Source organism: Quercus robur, chromosome 10, assembly GCF_932294415.1.
Source record: "Quercus robur chromosome 10, dhQueRobu3.1, whole genome shotgun sequence".
Lineage (NCBI taxonomy): Eukaryota > Viridiplantae > Streptophyta > Magnoliopsida > Fagales > Fagaceae > Quercus > Quercus robur.
Window position 1 is genome coordinate 25,134,728 of NC_065543.1, and position 24,715 is coordinate 25,159,442.

The 24,715-nt window shown below is 34.4% G+C and overlaps 1 protein-coding gene across 2 annotated transcripts; it reads left to right on the forward strand.

The window, feature by feature from the left end:
- The first annotated feature begins 8,408 nt into the window (after positions 1–8,408).
- LOC126703722 (uncharacterized) lies at positions 8,409–23,574 on the forward strand. 2 transcript variants are annotated; one of them, XM_050402802.1, is made up of 12 exons: positions 8,410–8,733; positions 10,395–10,505; positions 10,932–11,018; positions 12,158–12,211; positions 12,387–12,532; positions 12,696–12,846; positions 12,932–13,069; positions 14,414–14,485; positions 14,589–14,662; positions 14,766–14,907; positions 20,677–20,755; positions 23,057–23,574. In XM_050402802.1, exons 1-12 carry the CDS (start codon positions 8,578–8,580, stop codon positions 23,152–23,154), a joined length of 1,308 nt encoding a protein of 435 aa, XP_050258759.1. In that variant the 5' UTR covers positions 8,410–8,577; the 3' UTR covers positions 23,155–23,574. The 2 variants fall into 2 exon arrangements, with proteins under 2 accessions (XP_050258760.1, XP_050258759.1); XM_050402803.1 differs by lacking the exon at positions 12,158–12,211 and having other exon boundaries at positions 8,409–8,733.
- Positions 23,575–24,715: the final 1,141 nt, after the last annotated feature.

Sequence of the window (24,715 nt, forward strand, 5' to 3'; positions counted from 1 at the left end):
CTTACCCACTACAAAAGCCGGTAACTCTTGTAGTGTGTATGAAGGCTTTATACCTATTTTTGAACTCACTCTTAGGCGATGTGGGACTACTCACGTTTTTTTCTTTTGAGAAGGAACACAAACAAACAATACACACACAGAGGGAATGGGGACAAAGGCATAATATCACACAACTTACCCACTACAAAAGCCGGTAACTCTTGTAGTGTGTATGAAGGCTTTATACCTGTTTTTGAACTCACTCTTAGGCTTTAAGAATTAAGAATTGGAAGTTTTACATTTATGGGAAACGAAATCCTTGACCTATGCTATCAACTGAGACGACTTAGGCAATTCTAGAAACACATAAAACGCATGCATCATGTTTGGAGATACTCGATTAAGCGAGCCTGTTTCCCAGATTTCTTCAACCACTCATAGTAACTAGATAGAAATTGCGCTAATTTTTAGGAAAAAAGTTTCTCTAGTAGTTTTTTTTTTTTTTTTTTTTTTTTTTTTTTTTTTTTTATTTTGTTGAACAAAAATTTTAACCCTATTTTTTATTTTTTAAGAATAAGGATTATCTAATTAGATTAGAGGTATTTTTGACATTTTTTTTGAAGCCTATATGGGAAAGTGGTTCCAGTTAGCTCAACTAGTAAAGTCTCTGATTGTTGAATAAGATATCTGAGGTTCAATCTCCTACTAAATCAAAAATTGATTGGTGTCTTGGTCTAATGATAAAGAGATGAACACATTTTTCTTTTCTATGATTTGTTGACAGGGGTGTCTTGGTTTGGTGTTTTGGTCGGATGATAAAGAGCTATTATCATGAGCGGATACCATAGGTTAAAACTCTCTCAAAAAAAAGTTAATAATAATAATAAGTGAAATGGAATATTTTATTATGGTAATGAACACATTTTTCTTACATTTTTCTTTTCCATGATTTGCTGACAGGGTAAAGAACTATTGGACAAATAGAAAGACAATTGCAAAAGCTGACAGTAGATAATCGAAACCCTCTTTCTCTCTAGAATATATATTTTCGATACATCAATAGTTTATAGTAGAGAATTTGAACTTTGGGTGCCTTCACGGAAAACATCCGGTTGTGCAAGTTGAGTTACAAGACTCTTAATATTTCTCTCTAAAATATGATTGATAATGTTAGGGGAACAAATAAATTTAAGGGAGAAAATTAAAATCATCCCAATGTTAAATTTGCAATTTAATTGCACTCACAAAAAAAAAATTGCAATTTAATCTAACTAGTCGCTAACCCGTGTGATCCACAGGAGAATTGAATAGCTATATATATAACCAAAACTTAGTCATGGAGAACATATCATTGATATACAATTGACTTGTTGCATAATTCAAAAAAAAAAAAAACAATGAATATTATAAAACCAATGGAACTACTTAATACTTTTCTTAATAGGAATTGTTAAGTCATGTCATCCAGTAAACACTTCCATTTAAATTATCATTTCCAATCACCCTTTGAAATTTCATGGTTGCCTTTGCTTCTTGCCTAGTAGGATTGCACAAGTTTATTATCTCACCTGCATGCATAATAAGGCACATAGTAAACAAAAAAAACATACAAACACATAAATCTTCCATTTAGTTGTTTAAATTCTCTAAACAAATGACCTAATTAATGTTAGAGTCTCAAATTCAATTAGTAAACACTATGACACACAACTATTCCAAACTTAAACACACCACCAATCTACAAACTTCCAGATTGGTTTTAAAAGCACCATGCAATACATGTAACCCTACAAAGCTCACAAATGAGAGCAAGAATTATGCAATTCAATAATAACTGTACACTTTTATCCTTCTTTGCTAATTATTTATCTAAGAACAATAACAAAACTTGAGGTGACTCTCCCCAAAATAAACACTGGTCATCATTGAAACCAAAACAATTTTAAACAAACTTATCAATCAAATGAATAGCTATGCAAATTTCATCATTTAAATTGGAAAAAGTAGCTACATGGAAAATGTAGTAATTATCATCAATATATAATTTACTATAGAGAAAAGGACTAAAATTGTATTATTAGTAAAATCTAATGGGTCACTACTAAACTGTTCCAATGCCAGAACTTATCTTGTTCCTAGCAGGGACATAAAACATGGTCTCAGTCAACACGCCATGTTTTCCCTCGAATCTACATTTTATTAGAACGATCCCATTCCTAGTCAAATCATTTTTCCTTTAATACCAAGCAAAACAAAAAAATATTGGTTCCCAAAAAAAAAAAAAAAAAAAAACCAAGCACCAAAAAAAGGTTGTTGAGTTAAGAAAAGGGAGACTTCATGGGAATTGATTTAGGCATTGAAAACAAAGCTAATAGTAAAATAGTTACGCATTAAAATTATTATTCAGCTTCAAAATTCATAATAACCTGAACACTCCCTTTTGAGGCAATGAACATGAATGAATTGTAATTCTTGGTGTGATGAGCTAAAGAAAGAGCTTTGCTTCATTGCCTACCACTGAAAGTGTGTAATGGAAAAGGCCTCCTGGTATTATGACCAATCTGAGAGCATAAAAAAAGAAAAGAAAAAAAAAAGGAGCAATTTGAGAACAATTCTAAAAAAAAAAAAAAAAGAGCAATTTGAGATTGAGAAGTTTTTTTTAATCACCATATGGGAGGAGAGAGCCATAGTATTAATAATAAAGAATCTGTATATATAATGTTCTGGTTGTTGATGCTCATTTTGGGAAGCCAAGTAGAAAGAAGAAGCCTAGCAACATGGGCAGAGAAGAGCTAGTAAGTGGATAGAAAAACCATTAAGTTCAAGCAACAGGAATAATGAATCACAGACTCATAAAATAAACAAATGGGCCTTGATGAAGCAAATGGGCCTAAAGGAGCCCGGAGAGAGAGAAGTAGCAAACACATGGGTAGTGTGATGTAGAAAAGTGAGAATGGGTCACAACAAGCCCGAAGTAATGCAAGCAAAGAAAGTAAGGAGATTGATGGCAAGTCCATGAGCCCCAAGGATGAAGGATAAGGTAATTAGGTCAGGGAAGTCCAAAGGAGTTAGTGAAAGCCCATGGGAATGCAGAGTTAGCAAAATGGGCCAAGGATGCTCAAGAGGAAATGAATGGGACACAGGAGCCCACAAGTAAGAAAAAGCCCAATGACCATACTAAGTCATTGAGAGAAGAACAAGCAGCAGGCCCAAAGAAGCCTAGTAGTTGTGGGTCAAATGACATCATAGCAGGAATGACAGAATAGTGCAGCAGGAAATGGTAGCAAGATTGTAGAAGAGTGGGCTAAAGAATGAAAAACCCACAATCAAACAAAGCCCATCCCATAAGGGGAGCAAGCCATAGTGAATGAGGAATCAGAGAGTAGCTCACGTCATAAGAAGTCAAGGATGAGCGGCAGAATGTGTAAAGGAGCTTCCAAACCACGGCAAACGTAGCGGGCAAGTTTTAGACACATACAGAAGTTGAGCATGCACAAGGCCCATACTTCACCAGCCTGTACCTAGCCAATGCAGGAGGTGGTGGGTTATGGGTTAGAGATAAGAGGGTATGGTCTAGTGGTGGGGAGAGGGGAAAACCTATTCTGGGGTTCCTGCTCAGGCTATTTTGGGGGAAATGTCCTGCTGGGATGACATGCCGCCCAAAAGAAGTAAGGATGAGTTGGAACCACTAGGTGCATGCCATGAGGGATGGAGAGAGAGAGCACCCACACCATTGAAACGGACAAAATAGTCTTCTTTGTTTGGTGATGAGGAGTGGTATAGCCAATATAGGTAAGTGGTGCTGGCTGAGCGGCTGACAAACCAGTGGTGGTCGGCAATGACACCTAGACCAGACAAAGGTAGTTAAGGACTAAAATAGTAAAAACCAGTCATGGCAGGCACTATATAAAGAAACCTTGCCGTGCACAGCAAGGGGGGGAGGGTAATAGTAACCTCTAGGAGAAAATCACAGCACGAAAACAAATACCAAGAAAAGAAGAGAAAAAGAAATAAAAAAGGAAAATTAGAAATAAGGAAAGAGAACGGAGAGATAGAATGACAGGCATGCACCAATAGGTCGATCCCCTCTCTCCCTTTGAAAGTCCTACTCTCTACCAAAAGTAAAGGATTCTTTTGGGCATAAGCCATTCAGGTTCGCTTCCCACAAAGTGATTAATTTCCACGGCAGGATCTTCCCTTGGAGATTATTCACATTGAGGAAAATGGCTCCCCTCCTTGGTCTTGGTCCTGTGACATAACTTGGCATAACAAATTGATATTTCTTTTTTTTTCTTTTGCTAACTCATGCCTTACCTATTTATTTCCATCATTTTCTTTACAAGGCTTTTCTTATTATTGTGATTATCATTTTAGTTGAGGATTATTTATTCACTTTGTCTAAAAGCAAAAGTACTTTCTTTTATTATTATTATCATGTCTGCTTGACATGACTCATCCGAAGTAGCTCCGCCTGCCATGGGCATATGAACGTAATTCTTGGCAAACGAGGCATAGTTTGCGCACAAGCCAGACCAAAGTGAGTTGCACTTGGACCGGTCTCAACTCCTTTACTTAGAACACTTGGGCCTAGTACCGCAGGAGGCAGCCCATCCCAACATTGCAAAAAGGGCCCACCACAGCAAAAAAGGCCCACCACAATGGTTAATTGTAATTTTTAGATGGAATGATTAACATTGACAATCTATTGTGATAGAAATTGCCAAGTAATATATATCAATACTTTAAAGGAAGCTAATATGATATAAAGTTGTATATGAAAAAACTATTAATTAAAAGTTAATAGTAAAATCACATAATACCATATTATATCATATAATATATAATAAAATTTGGGCTTAGACGTCGTGGTGACACCAAGTGGCTTCACCAAATTGAAGAAATTTTTTTTAGATTTTTAGATTTTAAAAAGAAAACATTTAAAACCAACTAATATTAGATTAGCATTAGATTTTTTGTTCATGTCAACTTCTAATTACAAAGACCAACAAAAACTAATTAGATAAACCCAATTCGAATCAAATATCATCCCAAAACTAATTAGATAAAACAGGAATACAAAAATTTCTAATTAAAATGAATTACAAGGAACAAAAAAAACTAATTATATGAAGACTAAGATGCATAAAACATAAAAAATAAAAATAAAAAACATAAAGGAGAAGATGAATTTGGTCACAATTGAAATCTTATCCACATCAAATACCACTTCCAAATATTAATATTTTACTATTATATATTGACTCCTTTAATTTTCAAACTAAGTCTCAGTCTCGGTTTAAAAAAAAAAAAAAAAACTCTCTCCCTTTCCTAGAAGTTGTTTGACATGGAAGATGTCACTACCACCACTGGCAAGTATTTTTTTATACTTTACATGCACTTGATTTGTCTTTCAAAATGAAAATCTATTATGAGTTTACGACTATCAAGATCTGTAGATTCTGCCAACAAAAAGCAAAGAAACACTATTCTTGCAAATATATCATATAAGCAATGAACAATTGAAGGTAGCCAATATAATCATACATTTATTTTACATAGTAAATTTGTATCGAATTACAAATTTATCTGCTTCAATTATGTACATTTATTTTATAATAAATTTGTTTCAATAAACTAATCTTGAATTATGAATACTTCAATAAACCAGGATGCTATTGTTGTTGCAATTTTGCAAAGACGTGATATTTATAATATGTACCAACAAAAGAAAACTCCATTTAAGAAATTGATCTCCAGTCAAGTCTTTTTCTTTTTCTTTTTTCTCTAAAAAGTATTGTTATTATCAGTGCATTGGCTTTAGTAGTTGCCATGCATAAGTTTCTTCCTTATGGGTTAAATGGTTGAACAACATTTAAATAAAAAAACAAGAGAGGATGAAGATCCATTATGGTTGCAGAAATTTTTTTAGATTATTAAGAAAATAGATATAATTTATTTTTTTGATCTTATCTTCTTCTTTTATAATTTCTAAGTTGATAAAAATCTTAATTTGATTACAACCAAATTTTAATCATTTTATTATTAATTTATTTTTTACTATTTTTTCCCTCTTCATAGTCATACACGGTTACTTTTTATATTTTTATTTTTTTTATTTGGATTAAAAAAAAAAAAAACCAACGTCAATAGTTAGGAAGAGTTAGACATGTGCATGAGTTGGAGAGTTATAACTTATATCTATTTGATTATTGAGATAAACCAATCTTCATAGTGATTTTTTCCTCTTCACACACGGTTATCCCTTTTTATTTTTATTTTTATTTTTATTAATATGTGAATAGAAGGAGTACATACACATTGGAACATACATACACATTCAAGTCTACTTGGTAACCCCATAAAGTCATTCGTTTATTTAAAAAAAAAAAAATCATTATCCGATTTTTGTATATCTGATAACTCAAGTCTTTTTCCTATAGAGACAGACCAACTAGAGAGAAACATTTACCGCTAGGACCCTATTCTCAAGTGAATTGAAAAATTACTATAATTATTATAATTTTTTGAGATTATCTATTAGATGAAGACTTTTGAATCCTAATTAAGTTAGGATTTCTAATATATATAGAGAGTTTTTATTCAGCGTATTCTTTTTTTTTTTTTTTTTTTGATATAAAGTAGAAACACAACTTATTATTCTAATCAATTCTCTCCCCCATTACCAATAATGCTCCGTCTCTCATAATTTGTGAAATCCATATTGCAATGCTTTATCAAACCGTGGGTTCCAGTTAGCTCAACTGGTAAAGTCTTTGATGATTGTATAAGAGATCTGGGGTTCAATCCTCACCTACACCAAAAACTGATTGGTGTCTTGGTCTGATAATAAATAATTATTATCAGGAGCGGACGCCATAGGTTGAAACTCTCTAAAAAAAAAAAAAAATGCTTTATCAAACCTACCATCCATGCTATTGCAAGTATGTATTTCCTTCTTTGTTTTTGTGTTTTGTGTGTGTGTGTGTGTATATATATTTAAGGTTTTGCTTATGAGTCATAAAGGCAATTTTAAATCCATGAAATCCATTATATATTTCGTTATGTTTATATGTGCTTATTACATTTTTATTTTTGTTCAAATCTCCTTTATAAGTTCAAAGTTTTTTATTTAATTTTTTTAGATAAGTAATTTAATTATATTATTGAAATAATTTTTTTGATTTACATATACTTTTCTATTAAGCTGTGCATCGCACAGGCATAATAAAAGTTGAGCTTAGTCGCTGTGGTTGTGCCAAGTGGCGCTTTTTTTTTTATTATTATTATTTTTTATTTTAGAGTAAAAAGGTCTAATGCATCTTAAATTGCAACAACTGTATACAACACCAAAAATAGAGGTCTAATGCATCTTAAGTTTTAACGTATATTACATTAAATCAAAAGGTCTAATGCATCTTAAATTGCAGTAATCGTATACTACACTAAAAAAAGAAAGAGGTCTAATGCATCTTAAATTATATGATTTTTTAAGAATTTTATATAATGCAATTCATCTTGATTATTGATATTATTTTTTGATTTGGTGTTCTTAATTGATCATGCTGATTATTTCCTCACTTATGGCAACATTAAAATGGCTATGACTGGTAATTTATAGGTAAACGTTACATTGCAGTCTAAATACTTAGATTTTTGTAATTTATGGAATTTGTTTTTAGTCATAGATACAAAAAAAATTATATATGATTAGCACTTCTGTTACTATACATGTTAGCAAGTATTATGGAAATATTTTTAAGTGCCACACACACACAAATATATAATTAAATTATAATTTACTACTAAGAGTTTTTAGAAACTTAAAACTTGCCATAATTTTTAAAAATATTTTATAATATATTTTTTTGCAAAAGAAAAAAAAACTTACATAATATACATTTTCTATGTAACTTAATTTTTAAAAAATATTTTTACTATTTTATTTGTTATTAGATTTGATTATATTATCAAAAAATATACTTTTTAAAATTTATAAATAATTTTTTTATTAACCCATGCATCATACAGACATAATACTAGTTATTTTATAATTTAAAATAGTTTCTCATTAGTATTGTATTTGATAGAATATGAACAAATAAATTGTAGTAGAATTTGAATTGTAATCAAATTAAGATTTTTATCAAGTTAGAAATTATAAGAGAAGAAAATAAGATTAAAAAAATTATAAAGTGATAATGATGTTGCAAAATTGAAGAGATCAACAAAAAGTCAAAGGCTTTTATATATATATATATATATATATATATAAAGGTAATTCCAATGTATTTTGCACAATAAACATGTAATTATCTTAATTCGGTGACATGGCAAGACACTAGTGGGCAAATGGGAAAAGGCAATTGAGGACTCTGAATCTGATTGTAGAAAATCGAAACCCTCTCTCTCTTTTAGTCGCCGGTTTCAAAAGTCAGTGGCAGTAGCAGATAAAAAGAGTTTCCGCGCCGTCCGAGCGTGCGTACGTGCGGTTTAGGTTTACCTATACATACATAATAACTCGGAAGAGAAGAGGAGAAGAGAAGTGAGATCACAAGAATTCTTTCATTCTCTCAATCTCTGTTTGTTAAACAGAGGAATATGATGAAGACGCTGAACGCAGATGAGTCGAAGACGCTTTACGCTCTCCTCAAATCGGAGCAAAGTCCGATAGATGAGATCGCCGCCGACTTCAACTCCAAGTTCCCTCGCGCTCGCCACTTCGTTGCTTGCTCCTCCCTCGTCCTCCTTTTACAGGCAATTCTCTCTTCCTCTTCCTCTTCCTCTTAGGGTTAGGGTTTTTTCCTTTCTGTTTCCAATTTTGCCATCAATGCCTGAAATTTTGCTTTCCAAAAATTTTGATTGAGCTGTTTGGAAATCATTGATCAAATTCAATATTCATATCAATTCAGATTTTTTTGTTTTTTATTAATGGGAAACATTCACTGTAATATTATCTTGGGGGTGACTAGGTTTATAGATTATTCTCTTGGTTTATGAGTAATGAGTACAATTTTAGGCAAAATAAGCTTGTGTTAATGACTGTATAAGAGTCTTTTCTCTAGCTCAATTATCGATTAGGAGCAATGCTTTTATTTTTCTTTGTTTATTTTGGGTTTCCATTAACTAATTATAGTTTAAAGTACAAAAAATCGAAGCATAGGCAATGTTTGGAGAGCCTGGTGCATGTTTCGTTCACTGTTGGTTAGATTCTTTTTTTTTTTCATAGGTCAATGGTTGGGGGTGGGGGGATTTGAACCCTGGATTTCTCCATTGGTAACAGCAGGAGGTGCCAATCAGTTGAGCTACAAGGCTGTTGGCATTGTTGGTTAGGTTCATTTGACTTTGGCAACCCTAGAATAATGGTTTTGTGATCGGTGTCGTTAAAAGTGTGCTGCTTATAGTGCAGAACACTAGAGGAAAAGAAATTCTTACCCTAAGCAAAGAACATGTAACTAAATTGTCAAAAGAATGCTCTACTTTGCAAAATGCCAAGCCTAAAATTTCTGATTTTGATTTTTAAAAAAAAATGTGTAATTCAAATAAAAATACTAGCAGATCTGAAACCAATTAAAATTTACTGTTATTACAAATCTCAGTCTAATACACTTCACACATGAATATGAAATAAAATACGAAATGCTGTCCAAATGAAAATGACATGGCTTTTAAAATGAAGTTACTAATTTTCTTTGCTCTTTGCTTCACCTAAAAACAAAGCATTGGATCATTTTTTTTTACAACTTTTTATTAATTTAAGTTTAGTTGCACTAAATATTTTGTAGTTTTATACTGACCATTGTACTTAGCTTTATTTAACAAATTAGTTATATGATATTATTGTCACCAAGGATTCAAACGTCCCATCTAGCTGACGAGAACAAAAATCACTTGACATGTAAGTATGTAACTCAAAAATGTGTGCTTTACTTTGCTTAGGTGCTTGCTTTTGCAATGTGTTTCGGCTCCTTGAGGCCTTTGGGTGTAAATGTGCTAGATATTATTTTTATGACACAGGGTGTGATAATTGGATATCTTTGCCTTAAAAAAGGTTAGCTTTGACTATGGCTGGCCTAAATCATGCCTGAACTCTCTCTCTCTCTCTCTCTCTTAATCAATTAAAACAACAAAAATGAAGGAAGAGAAGGATAGAGAACTTGTGTTCTGGGGTTGAATTCCTGTTAAGGTCTTGGGTTCAAGACTCTCATGGTGAGTGTGTAGCTCACCACAAAAAAAGTGTGCTTGGGGGGCGTGGGGGGGGGTGGTTCCTCTATTAAGTATTCTAAACTCATTAATTCTGCTCTCACCTTTTTAAGTCTATTGATATCTTGATCAAGTTTGATTGTACTTTATTTTGGTCTTTTATGATTGTTTCTTGGTATCAATTGCTGACTAGCTGGATGTTATAATTATTGCAGGACAAAAAGCTGCTTCATTCAACTCAGCGTTTGGTTGCATTTGCTATTCTTCATCAGACTTATGCCTCCCAGAAATCTTCTGCGAACCCTTTTATAAATTTTATTATCAATGTAAGTGAGGTATTGTTTAAATGAAAATATGAAGGTTTTTTATTTATTTATAAGCTTTTGGTATTTACTAATTCTCCTCAAAAAAATTTTGATAATATTTTTTTTAAGCATATCTGGTTGATTTTGTCAACAAATCAAACTCTTAATTAAGTAGATGTCGTTGCATTGTTGAACTTTGAAGAGGGTTAAATCTTCCAAACAAGCTTGTGGTTTTTTGTTGTTGAACTTAGTAGATGTCGTTGCATTGCTGAACTTAGAAGAGGGTTAAATCTTTCTTAAATATTTCCTGAAATTTTGTATTGTAAATTTCTTTTCGTCATTGATTTACAGTATGGTTTAGCTACAATCTTCTTTATTAAAATAACAAAAATAACTGTATCATCTCTTTCTTTTTTTTTTTGCGTGCGTTCTACCGTTGGAATACAGACTGCATCGGATGATGAAGGTGAAAAATATGAGAGGGCATTTATTCTCCAGTTGCTAGGCTCTGATGGCTCGAGTAGTGGCAAAGAGGTTCTACTTTCCCAGTTTAGCCTTTTGATTTGTATAGTTGGACGGTCTTGTCCATCAGTTGTTTTGTGAAATACTTGCTTTTTAGGTTATGCATTTTTGAATGTTAATATTTGGACAGTGTGACATGTAATCAAATGATGCAAATGAATGACAAATGGCTTGATTGACATCATATCTATGTATGTCACCCTTACCAATTGGATATTTGGACTCCTTAGGTGATTAATTTAGCTAATATTTATGAATTCTGGATTTTTCCTCCTTTTGTACTTTTTGACCACTTTGTGCGTTTTGTGCATATTGTAGTGTCTTTAATAAACTTTTTCTTACCTATCATTAAAAAAAAACTCTGGATTTCACAATCTATGTTGCATGGAATTATGTACGTTTTCAAATGTCAATATTAGGAAACGAATCTGATTGAGTTCTTGAGGATGCTGAAGTCTGCTTAATAGAGGTGTCTGTTTTGGTTGGCATGTCCACCATGAGTATTGAAACTTTTGACAAATTGTGTTGTGAAGAGGTAAAAAATAGCAAATTGATCTTCTGCTACCTTTGGATATGGTCCTGTTTAATCAGTCTGGCTCTGGCATACTTGTTATTTATCCATCCCATTTGTACATGACATGGTAGGTAGTGCATTTTAAAAATTTGGTTCTTGGATGTGGTCTGTTTAAATTGCATGTTTTAGATTTTCTCAACTCCAAAGAACTGAGTTGGATGCATCTGTGTTTTTGTTAGTATGTTTTAGATCTTCTGCTGCCTTTGGATATGGTCCTGTTTAATCAGTCTGGCTCTGGCACACTTGTTATGTATCTGTCCCATTTGTGCATGACATGGTAGGTCGTGCATTTTAAAAATGTGTTTCTCGGATGTGGTCTGTCTAACTTGCATGTTCTTGCATGTTTTAGATTTTCTCAACCCCAAAGAACTGAGTTGGATGCATCGTGTTTTTTTTAGTAGGTTGCGCTTGATGTTTTAGTGAATTACACTATGGAGTTCATGCTCATATTTGATTTAAGCCATATTGCTTTCATTCACATGTTTCACTACATTAGTTTTTGCTACATGTATACTTTTTATTGTAAGATTCTTCTGTCTATGATTAAGGATTTCTGAAGTGGGTATCTCTGTTGCAGTTTCTTAAACAGTCTGTTGCAGATTACATCCAAGGATTTGATCCTTCCATGCATGTAAGTTAGACATATATAATGGTATTAGAGGTGGATGCATGTAGTTAATCTTTTAATGAGTAAAATCATATCAAGACTATGCAAGGGACCCCTATTATTGAGGCAGGGATAATTTCTGAAATTTATTCTTAATTTAGGTCTTTTCTTGATATCCTTCTGTTTTCTCTACTGTCAGTCTTTTCCGCAATGTGAACAGTTGCAGCAGCAGTATTGTGATAAAATTCATCCAGAACCACATAATTGCTTATTTAAGGATGGTTCAGTGAAAAGTGTGGTGCCAGACCCTGATGTACCCAGCGGTTGTGATGCGAACTCAATAGAGTATGGACCTTAGAAATGGAGAGGCTTTTCCATTTTCTTTTCTTGTTTGTTTTAACTTTTAAGCTTTTACCACAGAGAACTTAGTCCAGGCTATTAAAATTTTGTGTTCCTGTGTATTCAACAATTTCATACTGTGCATTAGAAATTAAGAGTCATATTTTAGGTTTGACTTGCAACCTGGGGCCAAACCCATACTTGGATCTGGAGATAGAGAAGAAACAGTAATTGGGTTGTTGCGGAATTTGTCACTGGAAGGGTTAGGTCCTCAGTGGATCAGGCCTTTTCCACCAAGGCTTCCAGTACAGGAGGGGGAGGTAAGAAATGTTTTAAGCATTTCTTTCCGATGAATTTGTTTAGCTTATTGGTGTACTTTATTTATGCTTGTAAAGTCCTTTTCAGCTAGTGTGGCTCAACCCTGATGACAATCATGAACTGTTATGGGACTATGGCATGTGTGTTGATACAAGTAGAGGGGCAGCAGTGAGGGACTTAATTGCAAAAGCTTTGAAGGGACCACTTGTTCCTCCACAACAAGAGGTACTTATTTTTATTTTATAATAAATTATAATATACTATGTACGATATATATTGATAATATATTATCAGTCTAAGATTTAATTGGTCAATATACAAATGGGTTCCTACATGTTTGGGTTGACTCTCTATTAGGTCCTTGAGTTTTGTATTTGTTGTCATTGTATCCCTTCTGTTCAAATCCATTAACCTTGCTCCATTAAATGTCATTTGACATGCTCATAAATTGAAAATTTTAGTGAATTTTATCAAATAAAAAAAAGAGAAAATGATAATTTTTCTCATTTTTTTTGTTTATTTTATTTTTTCCCTTAGGGAATTTTTAATTAAAATAATGTTTTCAACTCACATGGATATCACATTATATTTAGGTAATGGATTTGGATAGAGGGATGACATTGACAATGAATATTAACTTCAATGACCAGGTTGATCAAATTCGAACTTCAAGGACCAAATTGAGAGCAATCCCAAACATAAATGGTTCAAAATGTATTTCAGCTTTGAATTTGTTATCCAATGCTTCTTTATATACAAGTGTTTAATTTATCTATGCCATGGGAGTTTCAAACCTTGTGAGGTTCAGCTGCTTTTTTTCTAGTGATTTGGGAAGTTTTTCCATATTGGTCATGGGAATCCTCTCGGGGGGGGGGGGGGGGGATTAATTTATGGTACATGGTTCTAGGCTTATAGCACATAGGTATGAAGCATTTTTCATCACGTGCATGGATGATTAGTTAGTTGTTTTGCACAACTTGTGTGAGTTAAGATGCAGCTTGTCCTTACTATTACTGGAGGGATTAAAAAAGAATCAGGTTGGGGCTTTGTGAGTCGTCCCTTTGAAATTTTAGAGAGTTTTTAGTAAGGGTTTGGGACCCCACTTAAATGATGTACGTCACCTATACAAATGAGATGGAATTGCGATAATTTCTTCAGTAACTATAAAATGGTTCTAAATAGAAGTCAGTACAGGTCATTTGTTCTTAGCAGTTTGTTTAAAGATTTTTTTTTTTTTTTTGATAAGCAGTTTGCTTAAAGTTAGCAATTTTCAATAATAAATAGATTGAGTTGGCTTGTTAGACCTCACACAACTTTTCAGTGTGAAACACGAAGGGTCTAATCTTCTTAGTTTTAAATAATGCTACTCATTCCCTTGTTCTAATTTTTTAGAAATGCTTGATCTTTGTAATTTATGTGTTTGATGTACTGTTTTCCATGTAGACCCCCGGTGTACCTGGACTTTTGATTAATACAATTCCGTTATTTATCAAAAAAAAAAAAAAAAAATGCTACTCAATTTTTTTTTGAAGAAAAGTATGTTTCTGCTTGTCTCCTTTAATTCTGCAGCAAGTCCTGGTGGAGTTGGTGAACGACCCCAAGCTTGTGTATCATTGTGGACTGACACCGAGAAAGTTGCCAGTATGTGTTTATGTAATCAAACAGTTTATTCAGACTATTAGCATGAGTGGTTTTGCCTTCCTGTTCAATTCCTCATTTTTTTTTTTAATTAAAAAAAAATCAGGAACTGGTGGAAAATAATCCTCTAATTGCAGTTGAACTTCTCACCAAGTTGATACATTCCCCTGAAATTAATGAGTATGTCTTGCTGTATTAATTTACTTTATGTATAATTCTGCAGCAGTGATACACTTCCTGACATTGTGGGCTTCATTTTCTCTTCTTGATGCTATGTCTACAGATACTTTACGGTGCTTGTCAATATGGACATGAGTCTACACTCAATGGAAGTTGTTAACAGGCTTACAACAACAGTTGAACTCCCCTCTGAGTTCATACGCATCTACATAACTAACTGTATATCATCTTGTGAGAACATCAAGGTTCTTCACTTTTCCTTGTGGCTGTTTGTTATTTTTGTAGTTTTAAAATTATAATTTCTTCATATTCTTAGCATTTTGTGTACAAAGACAACGCAAAAGTTGATTTACATAGGTTTTGCTGTACTGGGTTTGGGTACTGGTCTCCATTTGATGGGTTATTAATGGAGGTTAGATTCAGAGGGGAAGGAAAAGGGGAAGAGTGTTGGAGCTTGACAGAAAAGAATAGGTACAAGAAAGAGACTTACTAGACATATATGGAAGATGCGGTTGGAACATGAGAAAGATAAGAAATGAATTTTTTGTTCTTCTCTAGGACCCTAAAAATTATAGAGGAATCCATCTTGAGTGACATAATTGAATCAAATGGGAAAACATTCTAGACACTTCTTTTTAGTTTTTATTAGCCTAATAATGAGATTCTCTTGACTTATATATATATATATATATAATCTGATTCTCTTGAAAAATGTGAAGAGATGATTCATAGGGTTTGAAAATAATTGAATAAAACATTCCCAATTATTTATCAAACCTGGCTCTAATAGATCTTGAAGATTAGTAGTTATCATGTTATGTTACAGGCTTAAAAGTAAATGTTGGCAAGAGTGAAATTGTGCCCGTTGGTGAGGTTGGGAATTTGGGTGCTTTGGCTCGCATTCTATGTGTAAGGTTGGGCGTTTGCCTATGTCTTATTTGGGAATGCCACTTGGGGCTCATTTTAAGGATGCTTCGATCTGGAATCCTATTTTAGAGAGGGTGGAGAAGAAGCTCGCTGGTTGGAAGTGGTTGTATTTGTCAAAAGGAGGTAGGCTTACTTTATTAAAGAGTACTTTGTCGAGTCTCCCAACTTATTATCTATCGCTGTTTACAATTCCGCAACACATAGCAGACAGACTAGAGAGGATTCAGAGGAATTTCCTGTGGGGGAGTTCTAATGATGTTTTCAAATATCCGCTTGTTGCTTGGGATATGGTTGTTTGGCCGGTGGAGATAGGGGGTTTGGGGATTCGGAAGATTGGGCTTTTTAACCAAGCTCTACTTGGGAAGTGGCTTTGGCGATTTGGGAAGGAAGCTACTCATTTATGGCGTCAGGTAATAGCCACCAAATATGGTGGAGGTTGGTGCACTAGAGATGTGAGAGGGACTCATGGTTGTGGGTTATGGAAGAATATCAGGAAAGGTGCAGACAATTTTTTCAGTAATGTGGTGTATGTAGCGGGAGAGGGCAATCGTATTCGGTTTTGGCACGAACCTTGGAGTGGTCCTACTCCTTTGAAGGAATTATACCCGGAATTGTTTGCATGTGCTGTGGTTTAGGAAGCTCTGATTTTTGACATGATAATTTTTGCACCAGAGAGGGGAGGTAGGAGTTGGAATTTCCATTTCCGATGCAATTTTAATGAATGGGAGTTGAGGAGATTTTATTCTTTCTATGAGCATGTCTCTGCCAGGATTCCTAGTGGGGAGGGGGAGGATATCTTGATTTGGTAGTTGAATCGTAGTGGTGTCTTTGATGTGCGATCCTTTTATATTGCTTTATTGAAAGCCCCTTCTGTTTCTTTCCCTTGGCAGAGCATTTGGTGTGTAAAGGTACCTAAAAGGGTATCTTTCTTTTTATGGACTGCTGCTAGGGGTGGGATTCTCACAATTGATAACCTTGTTAAGAAGAACTTGCCCCTTGTTAACTGGTGTTGTTTATGTAGGTGTGATGAGGAGACTGTGGATCACCTTTTGATCCATTGTAAGTTTGCATCTGCTTTGTGGAGTGAGGTCCTTATTATGTTTGGGGTTCAGTGGGTGATGCCGGATACTATTGTTTCTCTTCTTTTTGCATGGAGGAATTGGTTGGGAACTTACTCTTCAAAGGTTTGGAATTTGGTACCAGCATGCCTTATGTGGTTAGTTTGGAAGGAACGCAATGCCCGAACTTTTGAGGACGTTGAGAGTCCTATAGATAAGTTGAAGACCTTGCTTGCTAGGACTTTGTTTGAGTGGTCTCGTATTTGGGGGCTTACGCATTGTAGTTCCTTGTCTGATTTCCTTATCTCTATTAGTCATGATTTGATTGTATTTGTTTCAAGGGCAGTGTGTTTACAATCGTAAACACATTGTTCTTTTTCATCAATAAAACTCTAATCATCTATCAAAAAAAAGTTAGTTCTCTAAATGATGTATGGAAATGTACTGTGAATTAAAAGATCTATTAAAAGTTATAAGCAAATTTTGCATTGCCATTGCTGCTTTGTAGTGGATATATACTCATTATTCTGCTCCATGATTTGGAGCATAATATGAATTGCCACATTTCATTGGAATAACATATATATTTTGAGACTACAAAATAATACTGTCGTCTCTTTGGCATTGATCTCCACCATCAATTTTGGGATATATGGGATGACACACTGATTTTTAGTGGAGGTGATTCTGATCAGTTGTATTTAAGATGTGTTCTGTTATGTTTTGAAGCTATATCAGTATTGAAGGGTAATGTAGCAAATCTTAATTGGTACCAGTTGGGGTGGTGAGGCACTTAGAGAAATTGGAAATATTCTTTGGCTGTATGGTGTCCTCGCAATAACGTATCTGGGATTACCTCTAGGAGCACAATTCAAGTCCAGAAATATTTGGAATGGAGTGCTGGAGAGGATGGAAATAAAATTGGTTGAATGGAAGAAAAATTGTTTGTCAAAGGGAGGTAGACTAACTCTGTTTCCATTGCTAGTAAGTGTGGCAAATCAATGGAAAAGCTCCATCATGGTTTTCTGTGGGGTGTTTTGGGTGACGAGCAGAAGTTTCATCTTGTGAATTGGGATGTGATATGTAATTCCATTTCCTTGGGGGTTTAGGGGCAAGGAAGATGTTAATTTTTAATCAAGCTCTTTTTGGGAAATGGTTGTGGAGGTATGTGCGAGAGAGTGATGGTCTTTGGAGGAAGATAATTGATTACAAATATGGAATGTGGAAGTATATGCAGAATGGATGGGGTAAATTCTTGGATTTTGTTTAGTTTAAGGTAGAGAATGGATCGAGAATCAGCCTTTGGCATGCTGGTGTGGGGACAAGATTGCTTCCGCTTATTGTGAGTTATACAACATTGCTAGGGATAGAAATGCAATGGTGGTGGATTATTTTTGACCAGTAACTGAATTTCATTTAAAAAATGCAAAAGAAGGCCCAATCCTAGTACATGAGAGTTGCAAAGGAAAAGCCAAAAGGAAAACAATAAAGGAATTATATTTTGATAAGTGAAATAAATAGAATAAAAATTAACATATGAAAAAAAAATCATAAAATAAATCCATGACAAGAAGTATGGAAAAATGAGTGGAAGTTGAAGTCCACTCATATAAGGTCTTGAGGAAAACAAACCTGTGCCGTGCTACTGATAATCCTTTTTCCTTCAGAAGTGCGCAAATTCCTCTCTCCAAAGCTACCTCATTAGGCATAATTAAACTATCATCAAAGTCTCCCCACTATTCAGTTTGCCAGAGTTCCCCCTTCAATGAGGCCAACAGAGCAATTTGCTCATTGAATTGGGCATACCCAGCTTACTCTGAATAAGCAGAAAAGTAAATCCCATAGTTCCTGAATGATAAAACAATGTAATAGAAGATAATTAATCAACTCTCCATTGGATTTACAGATGCAATACCAATCTACAATTATTATTCTCCGTTTTCTAACATTGTAAAAAATGCAGTAGTGGCGGATTATTTAGAGTGGAAAAATTGAGGTATTCATTGCAACCCTATTTTAGTCCATTCTTTACATAATTGTGAATTAGCTTTTATGACTAAGTTCTTAGAGGATTTATATGCTGTTGACCTAAGTGTGAGGGATGAAGATAGAATGCTTTGCCTTCTTTGATAAGTAAGGGTTTCCAAGTTAAAACTTATTATAAAAGCTTGAAATCAGGGAGCCATAAATCTTTTCCTAGATGAAGCATTTGGAAGTCTAAGAGCATTCACAGTAGTGGAGGCAAAATTTTAGCTATTTAGCTATACAAAAAGTCACTTTATCTATTTTACCTACACACATGCTGCAGCAGTGGATCTATTTTAACTTTCAACACAATAAAATAATATATACACCACAATAAAATAATATAACTATTACAATAAAATAATATATCCAACCACCAAAAAAAACAACCACATCACCAACCACAGCTCCACAGCCACTCTACCATCAGCCCCCACCCACAACCACCACCACCAGTCCACAACAGGAAAAAAAAAAAAAAAAAAAAAAAAAAAAAAACCCAAATCTCCAGTGAAATTCAACCACGCCGGTGGGTATTTCGACGACAGGTACGGAGGGTTTGGTCGGAGCCGATCCGATTTGGGGTCCAATCCGTATGGGAAGCGATCGGAGGAGTCTCCGCACTACAATTCGATTCGCGATGCCGATGAAGGTGGCAAGGTGGAGCCGTACGGGGCTCGGGGCACCGCGCCGAAGTCTTCGACGTGGACACCCACGTTCGACGACTATGGGAGGTCGATCGGTTTCGGTTTCGGTGCCGGAAAGGATTCAACGGTGACTCCGAATTTGAGCAAGATCGTGAGGGCTGTCCCCAAGGCCGAAACTCAACAAGATGTGAAAAGTGGGGTCCAGAAGTTTCGGGTCAAGTTGCTGCCGGAGAGTCTTGGTCAGAACACCATGGATGTTCTTTGCCAGGTACGACGATGAGCTTCAGTGAATGAGAGAGAGGGAATGAGAGTGAATGAGAGAGATGGAATGAGGGAATGAATAAAAAAAGAAGGGGCTGGAATAAAAAATTACTTTTTTTTTTTGCTCCAAGCTACAGTGCACATCTATATATAGATGTGCACTGTAGCCATTCATCTAAAATTTTTAACTATGGCTCCACTGCTGCAGGGGTTTTTTTGTGTTTGTGGAGCTAAATTTTAGCAATATAGCATTATAGCTACACTGCTGTGAATGCTCTAAGGTGCTACCTATAGTGGCTTTCTTTTACTTGGCCAGTGGCATGGTTCTGGATTGGTATTGTATATGTAAGATGGGCGGAAAATCAGTGGATCGTTTGGTGAGCTTTTCGAATCTGGTATTCTGCTTGGTTGGGATTTAATTTGGCAATGCTCTGCGGTAGTTGGTCTTTTGGAATGCTGGAAAGGGAGGTTTGGTAAGCATGAAGGAATTGGCCATTGGAAGGCCATTCTACCATGCTTGTTGTATGGAGAGAGAAATGCATGGACGTTTGAGGAAAGGGAGACTCTGGTAGACAGATCGAAGAATTCTTTCTTAAGGGCTTTCCATGAATAGACCAGCTACAACTCCAGCTTAATTCTCAGGCTTTCTAGAGTTCTTAGATTTGTTGAATTTTTATTCTTAATTTTCATTTTTTTTATTGTATTTGCAGTCTCTCTTTTATACATCTGGTGTACAAGGGTGTTTTTAATGTTAATGAAATTGGTTATTATTTATCAATTTTTTTTTTTGAGATCTATGCCAAAGAGATGACAGTTTATTTGTGGTCCCTTCAACATGTGGGTGGCTGTGGTATACATAACATATAAGCAATTTTAGTCACTTTATATTGATAACTTAGTTGCCATGTCATGTAGTAAAAAGTTTTGAAGAAAAATGGAATAGTATAGTATCTTCGAATTTTAAAAATTATCTGTTTTTTTGAAGTCATATCTTGGCAGTTGGGAGGTAGTTTTAGGAATTTAATGTTTAATGTTTGTATTTATTAATAGATGTCATGGATACAACTTAAACTTTAAGCTTTCTCTTTTCTCCCAGGATAAGTACATGCAGAACAGGCTTGTCAGACTTGTATGTGTTTTCCTACAAAGTCTTATCCGAAATAATATCATCAATGGTAAGTGTTCTATTCTCTTTTCAGGTTAAACTGCTATTTATCTTGAGGTGATTTGATGTATTTGGAAGCCGTAGTAACGAGAATAAAGAAAGGAAAACCTTTGTAGCCGCGTAGTTTATGTTTAGATTCACCATGTAAATGTGAGTTGCTGTATATGTTTATAGAATTAGTAATTATTGCCTGCTCCACATTAAAAAACAGTAATTAAAATAATCGATGGGATGCAGAAATGGAAAGAAACAAGGCAGGAGCATAGCAGATACCAAAATTCATATATAATGATGCTCAAGTCTCAAAGATGTCATTGTCTTGATAATATAGGTGTTTTCATCTTTGTATTGAAAAATTGTCAATGAAATTGGAAGCATGTTGATAAATGACTGGTTATGAATTTGGTATACAACTTTGGATGATGACATTAGGGTGCAGTTTGGATAGGGCGTTGCGTGTCTACGTTTCCTCTTTCTGCTTTTTTTTATTTTTTTATTCTCCCCAGCCGCAACTGTTGACCCGGTCATCTGTGAACAGTGCAGAAGTGCACTGTTCATGGGTCCCACAAACTCCACTTTTTATCAACTTTTTCGTTAAAAATGGGTCTTACAGCACTATTCACACATTTAAAAATTATTTTGTTACAGTGTTTTCAGTTTTCAGTTTCAAAAAAATAAGTTCTATCCAAACAGACCCTAGGTATAGAAATGCATAATCAGAACATGTTTGAAACATGATGTGACGGCATATTTTGAATAAATTTAAAGTCTTAAAGATTTATATTTTAATAATCTGTAGGAACAGGGTGAAATGGTAATCATTTTTGAATTATTGAAAGTTCACTGAATGAGTAATTTTTCATAACAAACTAGTGGTGGAAAATGGAGCTTGCTTAAGTGAGGGATGTTGTCCAATGGTGCATTTGCTGAGAAACTATCTGGAAAAGAAAAGGCCAGAATTTTTCCAGATAGGGTTGGCTTAGGTATAAAATGTTCTTAGGTTTCTTCTGTTCTGCTGTGAGTTCTCAGTGATCAAATAATGGATTTTTGACAAATTAAATTTACCGGCAACTGCTGTAGACAACTGAGTTCAAAGGGCCTCCAACCCACCTTTTCCCCTAAAAAAAGGAAAAAGAGAAAGGGTTTCCCCAACTTTATCAGAAATTCCTGGCCTCTTCCTAGGCTTTCTTCCAAGATGTTTTAAAAATCTCAGCATGTATACCAGTCTTGAGAATGGTTTTCTTTTGAGGAGTGAACATGTGGAGAACTTTTGTGATGCATGATTATCCAAATATGATTATTTATTTATTTATTTTTTGGCTAAACTAAAGTTGAGGGGACCTTGCCCACAGGGTTTGAACCTGAGCTCTCCCCACTGGAAGTGCCATTGAGCCAAAAGGCTCTCTGCATGCTATGATGTGTTTCATGGGATAAGATCCCTTCTAATTTAAATACTCTGATGTCCTTTAATTTTTAGCTAGACGTGAGACTTGTGTCATTTATTTAATTTTGTGTGGTTTGCATGAATTTTTTTAAATTTTTTTATGACCATTGGATTTTTAAAATGTCACGTGTCTTATATATGGATTAAAATTGGAGGAAATTAGAGGGTTCAAATGGGAGGGGATCATTTCCTGTGTTTTATATGCATAAGTTATAACACCTAGAAAGTTTATCAGAAGTGAACGAGATAAGCAGTTTAACTGTGTTATTCTTCAGTTATTATGTTTCAGTGGATGAGAGAGATGCAACTAAAGTGGTTAAAAACTCTAGTGAAAACTAGATTAACCATGCTCAGCAAGATGTAAATAAATAATTAGATAAAATGAAAAAGGGTTGACTAATTGATGCTGCATCATTGTTCCAATAATTAAATCATGAGGTAGAACCTTTGACCTTTAGCTGATGAACATTAGCACATGTCAGAATGTTTATGTTTTTACATTTTATTTTTACCATCATACTGAAAAGGAGCCTTTGAAAGACACAAATCTTAAAATAATGTTTCTTATGCTGTTTTTTGTGTCTGGAATTTGTGGAACTGTCCATGCATGTATTTATGCAAGAACTTGTCTTTGTATGAAAATACTATTGTTAACTAGAGTGAACTTTTAAAAAAAAAAACTTAAAGAGTGAATTTGGTGGAGTAGTGCGCGTATTATGTTTCTGGAAGCTGTTGAATGTAAATATACTTGTCATTATTGAGTAACCTCATGGTGTAGAAGGAGTATTTTAATATGGTATTTGTATGAATGTGAATTTTGGTGGCAACACTCAGCTGATTTCTGTCACTTGTTTTTCATCCTTGCAGTTAAAGATCTTTTCATTGAAGTCCAAGCCTTCTGCATTGAATTCTCGCGTATTAGGGAAGCAGCTACATTGTTTAGGCTTCTCAAGTCCTTGGAATAAATTAATTCTAGTTTTCTTGGGTCAATTAACTAGCTTTTTCTATTCTTACTCCCTACTTGTAGATAGTAACATTATCATTTAGTTGCAAATAGTGTTCATTTCTTCTTATCACTTTTGTTGGTCCGCTTCATATTGGTGTACTAATTTATGGCTAAAAATAATGAGACGAGTCCGTTGGCATTCATGTTGGTAAATCTCCTCCCATATTTAGCCTTCACTCACTGTTTTGAGTTTGTTACGGTCGCACCATAGCTGTTAATGCAATGAATGATGATTCACTTTACTCTATACACTGTAAGAGAGAGGGAGGTATGTATTTGTTGTATGAGATAATTATTGGTATTTTAGGGGGGGTAAGGAGTATTTTACCTTGTATATTAATCATTGATCAATGCTAGCAAAAGCATAATACTTTTTATATTGGCAATCTTTAGATAGATCTATTTTTAAATTATATATTTTTTAGGCTTCACTTCTGATGCTCTGACCTTAGGGGGGGTTAGTTTGCTTCTTTGCCTGAGGCTTGTGGCAACGGTTGTGATGTTCACTCTCGATTCGGATTTGGTCACTAATCCTGATTAGGCATTGTGGGAGGCACTGATCCGAGCTCTTGATAGTTGGATTTCAAATTTGATTTGAGGTCAACGATAATTGCATTGAATTGAGGCATTTCTTACCGTTTAAAAAAAAGGTTTTGAAATTATGGACAAAGCAAAACAGGATAATAACTTTATAAGAGTGGAGAAACAATTTCATGAGTGTTTTACCGAGTTGTCCCAACTAGTTTTTGAACTCAGTGACGATGTAGACGAGTTTTTGGCTACAATTGGTGTCACTGTTGGTAATGGGAAGAGTCGGCACCCTATTCAAAAATGGTTGAAGAACAGTTCAGAATTGAAGGATAAAACTAGTAATTTATGAAGAAAACCAAACGTAATCTAAAAATGATTAGAAGCTGACAAGCATCACAACTACTTGTCGTTTGTTTCAATAGGAAACTAGTTAATTATTCACATACTATATATAGATAACATTATTTTTTAGTAGATAATAATAAAGAAATTATTAACATATTATTAAAAAAGAGTAATTTTTAGGTACTCCTAGAGTACAAAGAATAGTGTTCCATCCTTTCACATTCATGGTGGGGTTCACTATGAATGTGAAAAGGAGTATCATTTCACTATATTTCGGGATTATCTAAGAATTTTCTATTAAAAAAAAGAGTTTTCTATCTTTTCACTTTTCTATCACTCCAACCGAACAAATATGTGAGAGAGCTAAATCTCTTATATTCTTCCGCTTTTTTATCCATTCATTTTATATCCTCCTACTTTTCCATCATTCCAACCAAATAGACTCTTAAACTTAGGCACTCTCGACTAAGTTATGTGTCTATTTCTAATGTTAAGTTATTTATGTCTAGGGGTTTGTGAGGTTCATTTCTACTAGTCATTTTGATTGTATGTTTTGTCAACTTGGTAAGTAAACTTTATGCCTTTTAATTAAAGTAAATCTAATGCTTCAGAACTTTCTCATCCTTTCAAGGTTCTCTCATAAA